This window comes from Physeter macrocephalus, chromosome 8 (assembly GCF_002837175.3).
Source record: "Physeter macrocephalus isolate SW-GA chromosome 8, ASM283717v5, whole genome shotgun sequence".
Classification (NCBI taxonomy): Eukaryota; Metazoa; Chordata; class Mammalia; order Artiodactyla; family Physeteridae; genus Physeter; species Physeter macrocephalus.
Window position 1 is genome coordinate 73,610,564 of NC_041221.1, and position 19,254 is coordinate 73,629,817.

A 19,254-nucleotide genomic window follows, 5' to 3' on the forward strand; every position below is an offset into this window, starting at 1 on the left:
TTTACAATAGCCAGGACATGGAAGCAACCTAAGTGTCCATCGACAGATGAATGGATAAAGAAGATGTGGCACATATATACAATGGAATATTACTCAGCCATAAAAAGAAACGAAATTGAGTTATTTGTAGTGAGGCGGATGGATGTAGAGTCTGTCATACAGAGTGAAGTAAGTCAGAAAGAGAAAAACAAATACCGTATGCTAACACATATATATGGAATCTAAAAAAAAAAAGGTTACGAAGAAACTAGAGGCAGGACGGGAATAAAGACGCAGACCTACCAGAGAATGGACTTGAGGACACGGAGGGGGGAAGGGTAAGCTGGGACAAAGTGAGAGAGTGGCATGGACATATATACACTACCAAATGTAAAATCGATAGCTAGTGGGAAGCAGCCGCATAGCACAGGGAGATCAGCTCGGTGCTTTGTGACCACCTACTCCAATAAAGATGTTAAAAAAAAAAGGGTATATACATTGAGCCCTTCCTTTTTAATGTCAGACAGCTTTCCAAAAAATGTGATGTCCTTTCCATCTGGGTGTTTAACTACTAGTGTTCATAAGCATCTATTTCTCCCTATCTCTGAGCCATGATAATCTTTGCACCTTGATGCCCTTGGGGTGGGAGTGGTGAAGAAGTATGGGAACTATTAGTCTTAGAAACGTAAACTGGAGTTAAAATACATTTTCCCTAAGGAGAGAAGTATGGGGAAGAAATAGTCCCTGTTCTTCAAGATGTTACAATCTAGCAAAAGCAACACTAAGGCCAAATTTACTGAACACTAACCTTCTCTGTCCTAAGATTGTTCTAAGGACCTTATTATAATATATTCATTTCTTTAAGTCTCATATACCTATTCTAAATCACAGGCACTATTTTAATCCCCATTTTGTGGATGAGGAAACTGAGGGACAGAGAATATAAGTAACTAAATCATACAGTTAATAGATGGGTGTATTCAAATCTAGACAGATTGGCTCCAGAGGCCATGCTCTTATCTAACACATTATACTGTTTCTCAAGTAAAGAAAAATAAGAAGCATGTATTTTTGATTAGTCAAAAGACAAAACAAACTAAATAAGCACCCCTGACTAGATAAAAGAAAAATCTATAAAAGGGGTCAGAGAAATCACAATGAAATCATGAAAATCAGAGCAAGTTTATGGATGTAGTAGAATTTGGGACAGGCCTTAAAAGACGGGTTGTACTCTATTATAGAAGGAGATGGGGAATGGAGGGAAGCACAGAGGCAAAGACAGTAAAGTACAGGGCACATTCAGAGAGCAACAGGCCATTTTGGCAGGAGTCTAAAAGCACTGTGTAAATGTCCCATACACGTTAACTGTTACCACCTGCTATTAAGTCAGCAAATGGAGGATTATAATAATCTATATGTACAAGATCCACAAAGTTCTCGTTTTAATGAATAATTTCAGTGTCCTTCCTATCAAAACTCTGCCTGGGCTTTTATCAATAGGGACTAATGACCGATCTGAGTTCCCCTCCTGGTAGCATCCACCACTGAGCCATGAAACAGTGGGTGTGTAATAAATACAGTGTTCACACACTGTAATGGCCTAGAGTTGGGACACCTGGTTTTCAGTCCCAGCCTTGCCCATCATTAGCTATGAAACTGGTGGTAACACTTGTCTTAGTATCAGCACTGATATTAAAAAGAAGAACAGATTTCAAAATATAAACTCTTGCCTGGTTTAAAAAAAAACAACAACAAACAAAGATAACAGGAAATCTGGCATGGAAATGACAGCAGCCAAGACCACTAAAGAGAATTCACATCAAATACTTCTAGCTCCTCAAATGTCCCCTTGCATAGACCCATGACATCTGGAAATACTCAGGAATTTATTTGCCACTGGCCTCAAAAGTCATGATGCAATCAACTGAAACCTCTGTTCCCACAAATCTCTTCCTGAAGCTTTTGTTTATCTACTCATCTCTCCCTTAAATATTGTACCAGCTCCTGGAAAGATCTCTTAATTACCTTCAAATCAAACCTCCTCAATACAAAACCCTACCAAAGTCTCTTTAATAAATATAAGACAATATATTCAGTTATACTTTCTTTCTGCCCTATAGCTATAATTCCTTGTACCATGATTATGACTTCACAGTTATGAAAAAAACCAGTAAAAAGATTTTTGGATCAAAGGACTCTGTACAGTGGAAAAAACACCTTGGGATATATCTTTTTAAAGGAACTATAGGAGTTTTTAGGTTTAATCCGCAAAGGGTTCTGCAGCTATTAGAACAGATCAACTTTAGCCCTCTCCTTCTAAATCCCAAGTACATGCAAGGCATCAAAAATATATGTTTTGTGGGCCTTTCAGATAAAGATCATAGGTAAATGTCAAATATATATGGTACAGAAATTAGTTCCCTGGAAAACAAGAGTGAATACCCTACTCTCATACCAAGAAATTTGCTAAAGGTACTTATAAGTAAGACAGTAAATGAAGAAGCCTGCCCCCCAAATCCAGAAGAGAATGAGTGATCCCCTATTCTTTCTGTTGTTTAATTTTACATCTGCTAGTTGTTCTTTTGATATTCATGGTTAAGGTGGCTGAACTTCAATTCTACTATTTAAATAAATAAGGCTCTGAGTGAGAAACTAAACAAAGACCAGAACCTCATGCTTTCCAAGTCTGAAGCTCCTGGTGATAAAGTCTAGCTTCTATATCAGTGACACTGAGAAACAGATTTCAGATATGTAAGGTGCCTTGAGAGGCATCCAAGATCAACTGCTCGTCTAGGAAGCTGATGTCCAGATAGTTCATTAACTGGTTCCAATTTACAGATCAAAGTGGGAACTAAACCAGTCCTGAAAACACAGGTCACCTCTTTCCTCCCATCCTGATTCCTTCAGTCTTTTCGGCTCTTTTTTTTTCCCCATGACTATGTAGTTTTAACTGGTGAACCTCTGTATATGCTAGGTTTTTCCAGGTTTAATTAATTTCATGTCACTTTGTTAGGAGGTATTTGAATATTCACTGAGTACGCTGGTTTACTACCTAGACCGTCTCAGGAAAAAGAACTGGCACAAAGAGACACACTGGTCTAGCTGATGACCCTCTGAACTTCAAGTCAGGCCTTCATCCACAACTAGAGCTTGGACCTGTCACATGGAAATTGCTTAGTCTTCCTAGGTCTTAATTTCAGATTCTGAAAGTTAGCAGGACTTCAGGGATTCAGAGATCACCTAGTCTAAAAGTTCCTAATTTGTACCAGGACACCAGGTAGACCCTAATCTAAGTATGTTTTGGCAGTTGTTCTTTCTCCAAAGCTCTGTGGCCAGTTCCTCTCAAACAGTCCAAATGTGGTCAGTAGGCATAAGACGTGATGCAGCAAACTTAGAAATATGTATACGTACAATGAAAAGGCAAGAGAAAAACACACCGCCTTGCTGTCTTCTAAATCTGCTTCCAATTCAATACTTCTATTAAAGTAGACCAGCCTCATTAACTGAGGTTCAATTTTCAGTTCATTTTTGACCTTCCTTGTTTTCTAGCTTTATATTCAACCTGTCACTAATCCTGTTGATTGAGTTTTCCTTCCTATGTGCAAAATATTTCTTTCTTCATTTCCTCTGTCAACTACCACAGGACAGGCCTTTTATCACTTTAAGTATAGATAATAAATTTCCCTCCCACACTTACCTCTTTCAATCCAAAATTTACTCTATTAACCTTCCTGTAATAGTTTTACGATATATATTTCTCAAGAATCTACTGATGACTAACAATCTTAAGGATCTTTAAAAAAAATTTATTTTGAATAACTAATATCTGCAGGCCTTGACGGACATAATCTTTTTGTAATGGATATTATTTAAAAATTAAAAAAAAAAGTAGACCAGCCTCATTAACTGAGGTTCAATTTTCAGTTCATTTTTGACCTTCCTTGTTTTCTAGCTTTATATTCAACCTGTCACTAATCCTGTTGATTGAGTTTTCCTTCCTATGTGCAAAATATTTCTTTCTTCATTTCCTCTGTCAACTACCACAGGACAGGCCTTTTATCACTTTAAGTATAGATAATAAATTTCCCTCCCACACTTACCTCTTTCAATCCAAAATTTACTCTATTAACCTTCCTGTAATAGTTTTACGATATATATTTCTCAAGAATCTACTGATGACTAACAATCTTAAGGATCTTTAAAAAAAATTTATTTTGAATAACTAATTATCTGCAGGCCTTGACGGACATAATCTTTTTGTAATGGATATTATTTCACATGTATGCTGTGCGTCAGAAGTTCCTAGAGGTGAAATTATTGGGTCAAAGGGTGTGTGCGTTCACAATTTTGATAGATGTTGCCAAAGTTCTCTCTACAGAAGTTGTACCACTATATATATATATATACATATATATATATATATACATATCCACTGGCAATGCATGATGCTGCCAGCATTCTATTCCCTCTATAATCTGCCCACCTTATTTCCCATGACTCCCTGGTAGGCCCGTCAATCCCCATAAGGTCAGTTCTCACCACATATATACATATATATATATATATCCACTGGCAATGCATGATGCTGCCAGCATTCTATTCCCTCTATAATCTGCCCACCTTATTTCCCATGACTCCCTGGTAGGCCCGTCAATCCCCATAAGGTCAGTTCTCACCTCACTCTATTAACCCCCCCTATACTGCTTGCTGCATCTTGAACACTCCTCCCATTTCTTCTACTCATCCAATCTTCAAGGCTATCTCAAGTTCTGCCTCTTTTATGAGTGTTTGCTGATCATGACATCAATCCCTCTTCCAGCCTGCCCAAAGCATGTTTTCTCAGAAACACACCTTTTGTTACATATCATCAATTTACCTATTTATTATATCCAAGATTTCTGCTGATGTTGAATTGTTTCACGTATCTAGTTATTCTCAGCCAATTTATAATCTTTTTGATTGCAGTGATTCATATCCTTCCTTTGAACACACCACAGTTCTGGCAAATTAAAAAATACTTCTCTTAAACCTTCTACTGGCTTTGGAAATTCCCTTTTAAACAGAGCTGAGAATCATTTGTCTTACAGACTTGAAATCTGAAATTCTGTCAGGTCAGTTTAAATTTGCCTTCAATGGAAAAAGAATGATTACTGACTTTCACATAATCAATATCCCTTCATATCCTATAAGATCCTTCTTACCATCTTATTTCTAAATATATACTAGATACTCAATACATATTTCTGGAATTGATCTTGCTCCTAATTTCTCTATTATTAATAATATATGTATGCATGTATGTGTGTACATACACACAAAGTGATTCTAAAACTGATGTGGAATGCAAAGGACCTAGACTAGGTAAAACGACTTCGGAAAAGAACAACGAAGTTGGAAGACTCACACTACCTAATTTTAAGATTTATTATAAAACTACAGCCAGAAAGATAGTGTAGTACTGGCATCAAGAGAGGCAATGGAACAAAACAGTTCAGAAAGAGACTCACTTGTCTATAAACAACTGGTGTTCAACAAAGATTCAAAGGTAATTCAGTGCAGAAAGAGAAGTCTTTTCAACAAATGGTGCTGACACGACTAGGTATTCTTAACGCCAGAAATTTAACTTGGATCCTTACCTCATACCATATTAAAAAAAAAATAACTTAAAATGGATCATAGACCTAACTGTGAAACCTAAAACTATAAAACTTCTGAAACAAAACATAGGAGAAAAATCTTTGTGGTGTTGGGTTAAGCAAAGATTTCTCAGTTGACACCAAAGGCATGATTCATAAAAGAAAAAATTAACAAACTGGACTTCCATCAAAAATAAAAACTGCTCTTTGAAAAACACTGTTAAGTGAATAAAAAGATAAAGAAGATTACGAGAGAAAAAGTTCTCAAAACTCAATAATAAGACAACAAGCAACTCAATAAAAGAAAAAAGGGCAGAAGATTTAAACAGATACTTTACCAAGGAGTTATATGGCTGGAAAATAAGCACGTGAAAAGATGCTCAACATCATTAATTATCAGGCAAATACAAATTAAAACCACAGTGGAGTGAGATACCATTAAACACATGTTAGCATGGCCAACTCTGTTGGCAAAAATATGGAGCACTGGAACTGCTGGTGGGATTGTACAATGGTATAACCACTCTGGAATGTATACCTACTATATGCTCCAGCCACTCCACTGCTAGATATTTACCCCAAATAAATGAAAGTTTACGCCTCTACAAAGACTTATAAACAGATGTCTGTAGCAGCATGGACTGCTTTGGCCTCCGAGGATAAGGGCCCTCAGGGACCCATTCATTATGCCAGAGGAATACGAGAGTATCTAAGGTGTGAGATCACTCTGGGCAAGTTGGGTGGAATGTTAGAACCATAGCCAAGAAAACACCCTTGAATGTTACCCCTACACTCCTCCTATGACCAGGCTCCAGGTTGAAATAACAAGACCAGCGGGAGAGAAGTGCAAAGTCAGAAGGAGTGGAGGCTCCATGGATCTTTGGCAAGGCGTGGACGATGTTCGTGACAATCTGCTATCCTCTCATGCAGAGCCATTAACAGTACCTCTCTCCCAGGCCTGTGGTAAGGATTAGGAAATAAGAACTAAATAAAGCACTTGGCAATATTAAAGTATGAAAGTGTTTTTCTAAAAAATGCTCTAAGACTCATTTACCGCCCCCCTTGGGCTCTTTGCTCTTTCCTTAATAATGTTCAAACATAATGAGACTTGGCAGTATGCTAACAGAAAAATTTAAAATTTCATTTTAGTGCTGTAAAACACAATCTCTATGCCCTCGAAGAAAAATGATCACTGCATAAACTCATGAACAGTGTTCCCTCCTAGTAAACTCCCACTTTCCCCTCTTCCTACAGGCAGAAATGGATTCTTATAACATAGGCCTGGGGTAATGCACTCACCTTCTAAGGAACCATGTGGATATTTTTGCTTATTGAAAAATGAAGCTATTTTGGTCCTTCCTTTTTAAGGCTGGCTGCCAACCCGGGACCTGGAGACGTGCAGGCTGCCATCTGCCTCGCCCCAGCTGTTCCTGACCCGCCATCCGTCTCCAACCAGGGACACTTGGTATCTGCCAGGTCGGTTAAACCACGGATGAAAGATGCCTGAGGCCAAGGTACAGTGTGGATGACTCTGTTGGCAACACACAGCCTGCCACACAACCTTAACTTCCTCTCATTAGTGGGTGGCACACCACTCTCCATGGCAACAGAGAGCTGTATTCCGAGAAAAACAGACCTTCTCATGGAGCTCTGCAACAATCTTTTCTTATTGTGCGACAAGTAATTCAGCATTCCCCACATTTTTGCAAACAACCAAAAGGCTACCTTTTAAAAAATGTATATTCTTAAAATAGAATATGTTATATAGACATTAGAAATTTCTATCACTTATCCTTAGGAATGACCATTTAGGTTGCAGACTAAATTATTAGTTCAAATTACTGACGCTCTAATAGTAAAAGGAGCAAGTTTAATTTCATGCATCTCTTAACTGCCACGGTCCCAAAATGATTTGAAAGTCTAAATAAGCCTTTAAAAATGCAATTTGCAAACATCCTCAGTGAAGAAGGAATTTTTATGGCTTGGGTCTGCATTCTATTAATGCAGTAATCAAATACTAATACAGCCACTGTTAAAGCCTGTTATAAACCATGAAAATAACAGCTTTTACTGATGCCACAATTTCACTGACGACATGCAGTTTTATCTCCTGAAAGGGAGACACAGAGCCTGCATCAGGGCTCACGTGTCTGCATGTGGGCAGCACACATCAACCTGGAGAGTCCTGAGCTCAGAACTACTGACTAGGTGGTCCAGAAAAGACACGCTCTCCAAAAAATAATAAATGAAAATTCTAGATAAACTCACTATACAATAACATTTACCTCAAGCAGACAGATCACAAAAAGAGCTCTATTGTGGAGAAAAAGCTAAGATCATGGTTCTTAGGAAACAAACAACAACCCACAGACTATCAGAAATATAAGGGATTTCCTCTTATCCCTTAATTTTAATTTCCTCCTGCTTTACCACACTCTAGACTGTACTTTCCATGGAATTCCTTCTGCCTCAATTTTCTTAAAAATAAATTGTAGCCCAATCTGAAATCCTTATCGACATTACCTTGCACTGGGAAAGCACTGTCTTGGTCTTTCTAGCACTGTTCCACTGTTCACATTCATCCTCATGGCTTCCCTTCTCAGCGCAGGACAGGCAGTGGCTTACACACACACACACACACACACACACACACACTCTATCTCACACACACACACACACACACACACACACACACACACACACACACACACACACACACACACACACACACACACTCACCACTCTCCATGGCAACAGAGAGCTGTATTCCGAGAAAAACAGACCTTCTCATGGAGCTCTGCAACAATCTTTTCTTATTGTGCGACAAGTAATTCAGCATTCCCCACATTTTTGCAAACAACCAAAAGGCTACCTTTTAAAAAATGTATATTCTTAAAATAGAGAGAATATGTTATATAGACATTAGAAATTTCTATCACTTATCCTTAGGAATGACCATTTAGGTTGCAGACTAAATTATTAGTTCAAATTACTGACGCTCTAATAGTAAAAGGAGCAAGTTTAATTTCATGCATCTCTTAACTGCCATGGTCCCAAAATGATTTGAAAGTCTAAATAAGCCTTTAAAAATGCAATTTGCAAACATCCTCAGTGAAGAAGGAATTTTTATGGCTTGGGTCTGCATTCTATTAATGCAGTAATCAAATACTAATACAGCCACTGTTAAAGCCTGTTATAAACCATGAAAATAACAGCTTTTACTGATGCCACAATTTCACTGACGACATGCAGTTTTATCTCCTGAAAGGGAGACACAGAGCCTGCATCAGGGCTCACGTGTCTGCATGTGGGCAGCACACATCAACCTGGAGAGTCCTGAGCTCAGAACTACTGACTAGGTGGTCCAGAAAAGACACGCTCTCCAAAAAATAATAAATGAAAATTCTAGATAAACTCACTATACAATAACATTTACCTCAAGCAGACAGATCACAAAAAGAGCTCTATTGTGGAGAAAAAGCTAAGATCATGGTTCTTAGGAAACAAACAACAACCCACAGACTATCAGAAATATAAGGGATTTCCTCTTATCCCTTAATTTTAATTTCCTCCTGCTTTACCACACTCTAGACTGTACTTTCCATGGAATTCCTTCTGCCTCAATTTTCTTAAAAATAAATTGTAGCCCCATCTGAAATCCTTATCGACATTACCTTGCACTGGGAAAGCACTGTCTTGGTCTTTCTAGCACTGTTCCACTGTTCACATTCATCCTCATGGCTTCCCTTCTCAGCGCAGGACAGGCAGTGGCTTACACACACACACACACACACACACACACACACTCTATCACACACACACACACACACACACACACACACACACACACACACACACACACACACACACACACACTCTATGTTGGGTCTGCTCAGTTAATCTCCATGCCTTAGTCTCTGCGTCAGTAAAATCAAGATGCAAACTGGATTCTTAGCAACACTATAAATTGATAGTAAGGCAAAGGTAAGAAATCTTTTTTCTTCAAAAGCCAATGAGAGGGCATGTGGGTAAGAAGCGGAAATCAATCCTTTGGCAAAGAAAAAAAATTGGTTGCTCAATTCCTTTTAAAACTAAAGTGGGATGTATAAAACTCTTTTTAACAAATGTTAAGCATGAATCAGCAGTCAATTTCTCGTGCTCACCAATCACTGAGCAGCCTCTTCCTCTCAGCTGCCATTAGCTGTGCTGTGCTCTTACCTTTATCTTCTGTGCCACCAAACCTCTGCTGCTACTGCAGGGGGAACACCGTGGCTTCTCCCCTCACCAACCCGGGGCTGGAGTGGGGAGGGGGGTGATGATACCAAAGTCGAGCAGCAGTGTTCCTACCCAACACCCTCCCAGCACTAGTCTCCTGATGGACAGCATCTCAGGGCCTGTCCAAATCTCACTTTTCGCCAAACCTCTTCCGGCTCCAGTAGGGAGACAAGAGACTGGCTGTATCTAAGTTCTCATTTGGATAACAGAACACATATCAACCATATGCCCGTCTTACTCTATAAGGTCTAATCTAAAATAAAAGAAAGGCTTCTTTGTAAGAAGAAAAACAAAGAACTAGAAAACTTCAAAAGGCCTGGGGTAAAAAGCAGGAATAAGCCTAAGCAAAAGGCCTTCACAGTGAGGTTTATAACATTTTTTTGCGGCATGAACTCGTGGGCAGTCTGATGGCACCTTCTCGAATAATGTTTTAAATGCACAGGATAACAATTATAGTGAAATAGAATTATCAAAACATTAAAAAATCCTTGAGATATGGTCACATGTGCTTCTCCGTTAATGTACGAAACAAAGTTAGCCAGCAGTAGTTTAATTATAAATGCAATTTCTAAGCAGCAATGAGCATAATTTGTCAAGATAGCTGCAACAAATGTAATACGATATAAAAAAAATGTTTATTGGTGAGAAAGACACAGAAGCTGTTAACAGTACTGTGATCTGTTGCCTATATTCACAATTGAAGGCAATGCTAAATACTGAGAGGCGAGTGAAAATAAAAATGTAATTTTATTCTCATCTAAGTTCACAGAACCCCCTGAATTCTCTCCACCACCCCGATACATAAAGCAGCTGGAGGCACAGCTTTTCTGGCTGAAGCAGAAGCAGAGGGCTGGTGGCAGGACTGTCTGGCCTCTCCCTCACATCCTATTCCTCCCCAAGCCACGCACCGGAGGCCCCTATGAGGAACCAGCTCAAGGGCTTCTTGGAAGACAGTTTGCAAACCACTCATAAAGTGATTTATGGGCTTCCCTGGTGGCGCAGTGGTTGAGAATCCGCCTGCTGATGCAGGGGACACGGGTTCGTGCCCTGGTCCGGGAAGATCCCACATGCCACGGAGCGGCTGGGCCCGTGAGCCATGGCCGCTGAGCCTGCGCGTCCGGAGCCTGTGCTCCGCGACGGGAGAGGCCACAGCGGTGAGAGGCCCGCGTACCGCAAAAAAAAAAAAAAAAAAAAAAAAAAGTGATTTATTATTCAGCCTGCCGAGAGTATCCCTGCAAGAGCGTGCCTGTGCCTATTTTCCTAACCTCCCAGCCATATCTACACACAGTTTATGAAGTCCCTGGCTCACGTCCTTCTTATCTTGCTTCATTTATTTTTTGGTTTTTTTTATTCTCTTATTTTAATCATGTTTTATTTTGTTACAGCCCAACAGTTCTTAGCAGGCTTTGCTCTCTTATTTCTTAGCTTTCATATTTTGTTTATTTTACTTCAATTTAGCCTTTTTACTGCTGTAATCACTTTTACTCTTGGTTTGTTGTAGAGTATTATCAGGTTTTTAAAAAAAATTTCTTCATTGTCAACCTATATCGTTCCTGGTATTAACTGACTTAATCATCTTTAGTTCACATTACTCTTTTGTTTAAAGCATCATTTCCCTTTCCTTGGTGTTTCCATTTTTTATTGTAAGTGGCAGGGCAAAAGTTGATCAAAAGGTTGTGGGCCCCCAGAGAGGAGCCCAGAGCCCAAAGAGGGGTGGTTGAGTATTTGTTCTCCCTCCTGCTATCTAAATATCAGCCTCTCTTAACTCTCCCTAAAACATCCCTGGGACTCTTTAATGTTGATGCCCCCAAACTTTTAAACCTGTGTACTTCAGGAGATTCAAAGGCTGAGAGTCTTTCCTGGAATGAGAGGATGATAACACACTGGCATGTGCCGGAAGCACCCTGAACTGCTTACTTGTTCACCTGACTCAACAGCAGATGCTCAACTAGCTCTCCACTGATCACTCCAGGTTTCCAAACTTCTTCGGCTCTAATAGCCTTTACATAATCACTGGCGAGATCTGATCACTAGAAGATGAGAGGATGCGGCGATTACATTCTGCTTGCAGAGCCTGGTCTCTACAGACTGAGGCAGGGAAAGATTTGCGCCACTGACAGAGGTGGCAGGCAAAGTCCTGTTGTGGGCCTTCCCCTCAAAGACAGTACTGCCTGGGGAATGAGAAATTCTCCAGGCAGGCCAGCAAGAAGCTATTAGTTGCAGGATTAATGAATTGCTCCTATATTTCCGTATCTTACACCTGTGATTGTAAGTTTACTCCGAGATGTCTAAAGTCATCCCATGTGGAAATGTTAGGCATTGCAACCATGAACGCTGAAGACCTAACTGGTGGAAATCCCAGAGGCCCTTGGTGTCCTCAGGATTAACATTCTTGATTTCAATTAAAGCAGGGAAACCCCAAGAGTTCATAACTTAACCTGCAATTCTGCTGAGGCATTACTATGTTTTGTATATCCTCTAAGGCTGGAAAGCAGGAGTTGATACTTAGCTGATGAACGAATACTTGCCAGCCTCCATCATCTACACCTGATGCAGCTTTACAGTGCTGTATTTGGTCTCACACACAAACAACAGTAATCTCATGAAGTCATAAAAACATTTCTTTCTTAAAAAAAAAAATCTCAGAAAAAGAGAGCTAATTTTCTTGGCAATGGAAGGGAGGAGAAAGAATGTAAATAAAAGAGTGATAAGTCATGGTTAGAACACTAGTTTTGATTAAGCAAAGGATGCGGAATGTGAAATTAAACAACACCTCAGATTTAAGATGGACAAGAGTCTTCTATATGACCTATATAAAAATAGGGAGATTTTATGAAACTTTCAATACGACTCCAGGCCTCACAAAACTGGACATGATATGAAGAATTAATCATAGAATGTCTTTCTGTAGGACTTAAATTTCTCAGTTAAACTTCAATGCATGAAGACAGGGAGAGTGTCTAACTTATTCATCACTATATGCCCAGCACCTCGGACAAATTCTGGGCATACAATGGGTGCTCAGTAAATACATGCTGAATATTGAATTGCTGAAATCAATTATATGCTACAGAGGTACAAGTAAATTTGGGACATATTTCTTCTAAGCACTGTGTCCTACAGGATGGAATTCTAAAAAATAGTTCCTATTTATAAATTGGAACGATTTTCTGCATTTTCCCATGAACAAAGCAAGCAAAGGTGCCAGCCCAAATACACCTTTCACCACTGGCAAAAATAACTACTAAAGGAGCCTCACAGTGCCAAAGAACCACTAAAGGAAGGCAGGGCTTGCTCCCATCAAGGAATCCATTTATGTTTATCTTAATGAAGGGTAGGAGGGCACTTGCAATTATGATTTCAGCACCTAGAATTTAAACTTCGGACACTGTTAAAGACAATCTTAGATTTAAAATAATTTTTTTTTAAGGTTTGGAATCTTATCTACTTGAGATTTGTATTTAAACAGAAAACACCAAAACGATGGTAGAATCTACCCAATTCAGTAAGAAAAAAAAGAAGCCTTATTACTAGTTTGCAATATCACATACAAGAAAATTGGATATGTTTTCCTTAATACAAAGAAAGCTTTAAAAAAATATATACCCAGATGTAAATAACTGAAAACTCTCTTGATCAAAACAAAGTTAAGGGACTTCCCTAGTGGCGCAGTGGATAAGACTCCACGCTCCCAGTGCAGGGGGCCCGGGTTCGATCCCTGGTCAGGGAACTAGATCCCACATGCATGCCGCAACTAAGAGTTCGCATGCCACAACTAAGGAGCTCACATGCACAACTAAGGAGCTGGTGAGTCACAACTAAAGAGCCTGCACGCAGCAACTAAGGAGCTGGCAAGCCGCAACTAAAAGGGCCTGCACGCAGCAACTAAGGAGCTGGCAAGCCGCAACTAAGGAGTCCACGAGCCACAACTAAGGAGCTCACCTGCCGCAACTAAATAACTAAATAAATATTTTTTTAAAAAAACAAAGATCAGATGGGAAATTCTAATACAATGTTTACTGGAAACATTTTAAATTTCAGTCTGAGTCTTTTTTTGCAGCCTAGGAATTGGAACAAACCATAAATCTGGTTTTTAAAATCACAATAAAAAGTTAGTTGTAAGGTATCATTTTGACAGGTATTTGATAGATGAAAAATCAACTATAAGAATAAATCAATTTATTTGATCAATCCTTTATTTAATGAACCTTAGGTTATTCCAGTTTTTACTGCTATAGACGGTGCTGTACTGAACATACTTCTTTGTACACAGGGGAGAGTGTAGCTGTAGTTCAGTGGGATTGTTCCCAGTTGTGAGAAAGAATGAAGTAAATGTAGTAATGTAGAAAAAGTTTTAAAATACAGTGTTAATTGAAAATAGGAGCTGAATAGTACTTAAAGAGTGTGTTTCCACCTAAATAAAAAAGGGAGGAAAAAGATAAATAGACATATATATTTTTCTCCTATCAGACTAACAAAAATCCAGAAGTTTGAAAATACCTCTGTTGGCCAAGCTGTAGAAACAGGCCTCTTTCATACACTGCTGGTGGGAATGTAAATTGGTAAGACCCCAATGGAAAGCAATTTGGCAACAGCTATTGAAATTAAATATGTACATATATATATACATGTGTATTATTACGTTTACATATGTATTAAATATACATACTTATGAGAACTATGTGCAAAATTACCTATGTAAAAGATTATTAATTATTGCATTGTGCATCATACAAAAAGAGAGCACAAACAACCTAAAGGCCCTACAATAGGGAACTGGTTTAAATAATATATTCATAGTATGGAATATGATAGTTATAAAAAGTGTCTAATCTGGAGGATCCCACATGCCGCGGAGCGGCTGGGCTCGTGAGCCATGGCCGCTGAGCCTGCGCGTCCGGAGCCTGTGCTCCGCAACGGGAGAGGCCGCATCAGAGGGAGGCCCGCATACCACGAAAGAAAAAAAAAAAAAAAAAAAAGGATGTGAAACAAGAGAATATATAGTCAAATGAAATGGAAAACTTACTTGTATAGGTAATACTCTGCATGGTCTATCTCTTCTCGAGATGAAATGTTGTCCACAAACTAAAAGACAAAAAAAAGAAACCTTTGGTTGAATATAAATTATGCCATATATTGAGCCTAAGTCACACACTGACCTTAAAAATAAAACACCCATTTTATTAGAACAGTGTTCATGTAGTGTGGCTCCATCCTCAAAACCACTCTACGTTAACGCCAAAAAATAATCTACAATGGCTTCTCTTTTTCTATATGTAGAACAACCTTGGTTAGAAAAACTGTTTAAAAACTAAACGTTAACCTTGCTCAGAACAAGAGAGAGCTCCTCTTAGTGTATTTATAATTAGTCACTGGTATTTCCCATTAACTTTAAACCCTGATATTTTCTCTATGTTCCAAACTCCAAATACATGGGAATACATAGTTGAAAGGATGAAGACTCTAATGGCTGAAAAAACATGGCCCAAGAGGAAAAATCTAAGTTTAGAGAACTTAGTCTTATAACCATTTTTCCTATCTGATTTGGTTCTGCTACAGACCAGTCAACCTGTGATTCTTCTACCAGCAAAGTCTCCCCTCGAATTCAGTGTGCTCAACTCTAAACCAGAGAAACAAACAGAAAAGACTCTTCTAAGGAGGAATTCTACTCTAAAGACTCAGAGGCAAAAAGGGTGAAGTAGGAGATAATGGATGTAGTGAATATAATTAAAACCTCGGGAAGAGGGAGAGAAAAGTAAAGAGGGTGAGACTTAATGGATCTCCCCCTTTTTAGGACTTATGGACTTGATTTAGAAATCTCATTAAGGGGCAGATAAAATATACTTCAAACACAGGACCTGAAGTTGAGAACTAGTTCTCCTGACTGCATGCTGTGTGGCATAAACAGACGGCACAGCCCCTCTGGAACTTAGTTGCTCCATCTGCATAAACAGAATAAAGGCACCTGCACTGAAGAGGAAGAGGCTCCAACGAGAAAGTGTACATGAAAGCTCTTTAAACTCTGAAGTGCTGCCTAAACAAACACCAGGCATTATGGCATACAGAGATTTTATACATCATGTAAGGGATGAACCAGTGGTCTTTCAGTTCCCCTCCAATATGAAAATGATAAGTCTATAAAATTTAGGTTATAACCTAGCTAAACGGTTCCCCTACTAAAAGGAAAATATCAAGGAGCAGAAAGAAAGGACTCAGACTAAAAAGGATGATGGTTTCTCTACTTTTCTTCTCCTAGATTTAAGTCTCTTGAATTTTATGGTGCCATTAATTTCTACAAGGGGCTTTCACATCAAAGATCTCAATTTAGCGTCACATCAGCCCTATGAGGAAAATACTATTGTCCCCATACTGAATATGAGGAAATTGAGAGGGGCCCACTTGTCCAATGTCATAAAGCAAATTCATTAAGACAAGATAAGATTTATTTAAGGGAGGCAACAGAAAAGAACTTCAATGTCACAGAGATCTGGGTTTGAAGCCCAAATTTTCCACCTAGGAACTGTGTGAACTTGGGAAAGTCATCAAGCATTCTGAGTCTTACACGCAAAATGGAGATAACAATGCTTACCTCATATGGCCGCTATGAGAATAGCAAGATAATGTAAGTTAAGAAACTAGTACAACAGCTGGCATAGAGATGATCAGTAATGGTTACTCTCAAGTCCTATTCCTGACTCCTAGCTTAATATTATTCTCCAATCCATTGCTCTGTAGCATTTTAACATTAATATCCATTCTTTTATAGACTTTCTCAACTACCAAAATTACTTCCAATATTAACAAGTAAATACCATCACTTTGACGGGTATATCAACTTAAAAGAAAAATCATGATACCAAATCCTGGAAAAATTAAAATAAACCAGATACACAACAGTAATCACTGACACTGGAGTCTGATAAATTTATTACTTTTTATTTCAGTCAAAGAAATTTGCTACTTCATCATAAAATATCTATTAGCAACTACAAAAACATACCATACTCTGGAAAAATATATCCTATGAAAGATAGTCTTTATTTACAGAGTCTCATGTATATAAAGTGGCTTTCTTGCCTTCTTTCTCTTTCTTTATATTTAAGTTTTCTTACCCGTGATATTGTTAAAGAACTAACGGGAAGCTTTCTCTCATATGTTTTATCCATTAAAGATGCCAGATCAGCTGTGAAGACAAAGAAGAAAAAAGAACCTTGTTAAATATACATATTTCTTAAGAAAAATCTAACAGATACAACTCCTGCCAGATGGCTGTCAACATTATGAAATCAGTATTAAAACAGATGCTCTTTCTTGCTCTTTTTTGAAATTATTTTTATATAAAGAGGATAGAGAAATATTAGTATAATTTTTTAAAATATTTACTTGATTGCAGAAAGGATTATTTTAAAAGTCCTAGCATAGATTTAGCTTTAAAAAAATGGATCAGTAAAATATCTCTGGAAGGAGACACAAGAAAGTGTTATTATTGACAGACTCCAGGGAAAGGAGGGCCAAGATGGTAGGGGGGCAAGAAAAGGAAACTCTTCATTGCTTACACATTTATTCCTTTTGCATTTTGAACCAGGTAAATATATTAGCTGTTCAAAAATGTTTTAAGTTGGAACTAATTAAATTACTTTTATACATTCCTTGAACGAATCACAGGGGCCAGGCATTCTGGTTATAATTAATGATTTTCAGCCTGAACTATTCCTATTCTGATTCCTTTTACCAGAACATCCATACAAATACTTGGTATTCCTGAGGTTATACTGTTATCTCAGAGTCTAAAAAGACCTGGAATAACAGGCAACATACTCTTCAAAAAATTATTTCATACCTTCTCATTGCTTCTAGAACTTACAATGTGTGTCTTTCCCCTTCTCCGCTCACTCTCACTCTCAGCTCATGATTTTGTGTCTTATTTCCCAAAGTATAAAATAGAAGCAATCATGGGAACTTTATCCTCCTACCATCAGGTCTACCAGGCTACCAGCATCTGTATCCATATACCCTGCCTCCTATTTTTTTTTTTAAACAAAGGATGAACTTTATTAAACAAAAAACAAAAATGACAAAAATTTCCTTTGACCTCCTATCTCCCTCCAGCTACTTCTCCTCTGCTCTGCTCCCGTCAGCAGCAAGACTCCACAACAGAGTCACCCCCAATACAACTGTCACCACTTCCTTAGTTCCACCCTCCCTTGAATTGACTCAAATCACATTTTGGTTTCCATTACTCTACTGACACCAAAGACCACCTCTACTTTGTTAAATCCAGTGGTTAATTCTTCATCCTCATCTTACCTCACCTCTCACTAACAGTTAATACAGTTGAGCATTCTGTTCTTCATGAAATGCTCTTTTCTCTCTTTCTTGGGTTCCTTTGCAGGATCTCCTCTTCTTGACTTCTTGTTGACGTGCCCTAAGTCTGAGGTGCAGACTCTTCACCATCTCCTCGGTCTCTGGGTATATCATTCTCTCCCTCCCATAGCTTTAATCATCATCTACAGACTACTGACTCCACACATATATGCCTACCCTGACTTCTTCTTGTGACTCCAAACGTATTTCCAACTACATGGGTGACATCTCTGTGGGTGTCTAATAGGTCTCTTAACATTACATGTCCTCTTAATTCTCCAACCTTCCACTCCAAACCTGCTTTTCTCCAAACCTTTCCCATCTCAGTAAATGGCCCCTACGTTAAATCGCTTACTCAGGCCAAAATCTAAGGCGTCATCCCTGATCCCATTCTTTCTCACTCTCTGTAACCATATGTCAGCAAATCATATTTGCTCTAGATCTGAAATATAAATATATATATATAAATAAATCAGATCCTGTCATTTTCTTTTCTCAACCAGCCAATAGCTACCTATCACACTTGGAATAAAATCCAAAATATTTTCTATGATCTATAAATGCCTATATATGCTGGTCTGTGTTTGGCTTTTTGTTTTTTCTCTTTTACACTTAGAAGTAAAAACCATGAAGGCAAGGGCTTAATTCACGGATACATTCTCGGTTCCTACAAAAGTTCTATAAAAGGCACTCAATAAATATCTAAAGAAATAAATAAAAGGAATAAAGCAAGGGAGGGAGAGAGGGAGGGGAGAAAGAGAGGGAGGAAGGAAAAAGAAATGCAGTTATCTCTTGGTGTCCACATGGGATTGGTTCCAGGACCCACTGCGGATACCAAAATCCACAGATGCTCAAGTTCCATAGCTGGCTCTCCACATCTGCGGGTTCAACCAACTGCATCATGTAGTGCTGTGTAGAAAAAAATCCACATATAAGTGGACCCACAAAGTTCAAATCCATATTGTTCATGGGTCAACTCTAACAGGAGTTCCAAGTGTTT

The 19,254-nt window shown here is 38.6% G+C and overlaps 1 protein-coding gene across 2 annotated transcripts in view; it reads right to left on the reverse strand.

The window, feature by feature from the left end:
• MRPS27 (mitochondrial ribosomal protein S27) overlaps positions 1-19,254 on the reverse strand; it is a 94,726-nt gene that overhangs the window by 58,577 nt on the left and 16,895 nt on the right. For both annotated transcript variants that reach the window (XM_028492965.2, XM_024119703.3), the window contains exons 3-4: positions 17,003-17,073; positions 14,917-14,975 (exon numbers count right to left, since the gene is read on the reverse strand). In XM_028492965.2, the coding sequence (XP_028348766.1) occupies positions 14,917-14,975; positions 17,003-17,073 (130 nt within the window). The remainder of the gene's footprint in view (positions 1-14,916; positions 14,976-17,002; positions 17,074-19,254) is intronic.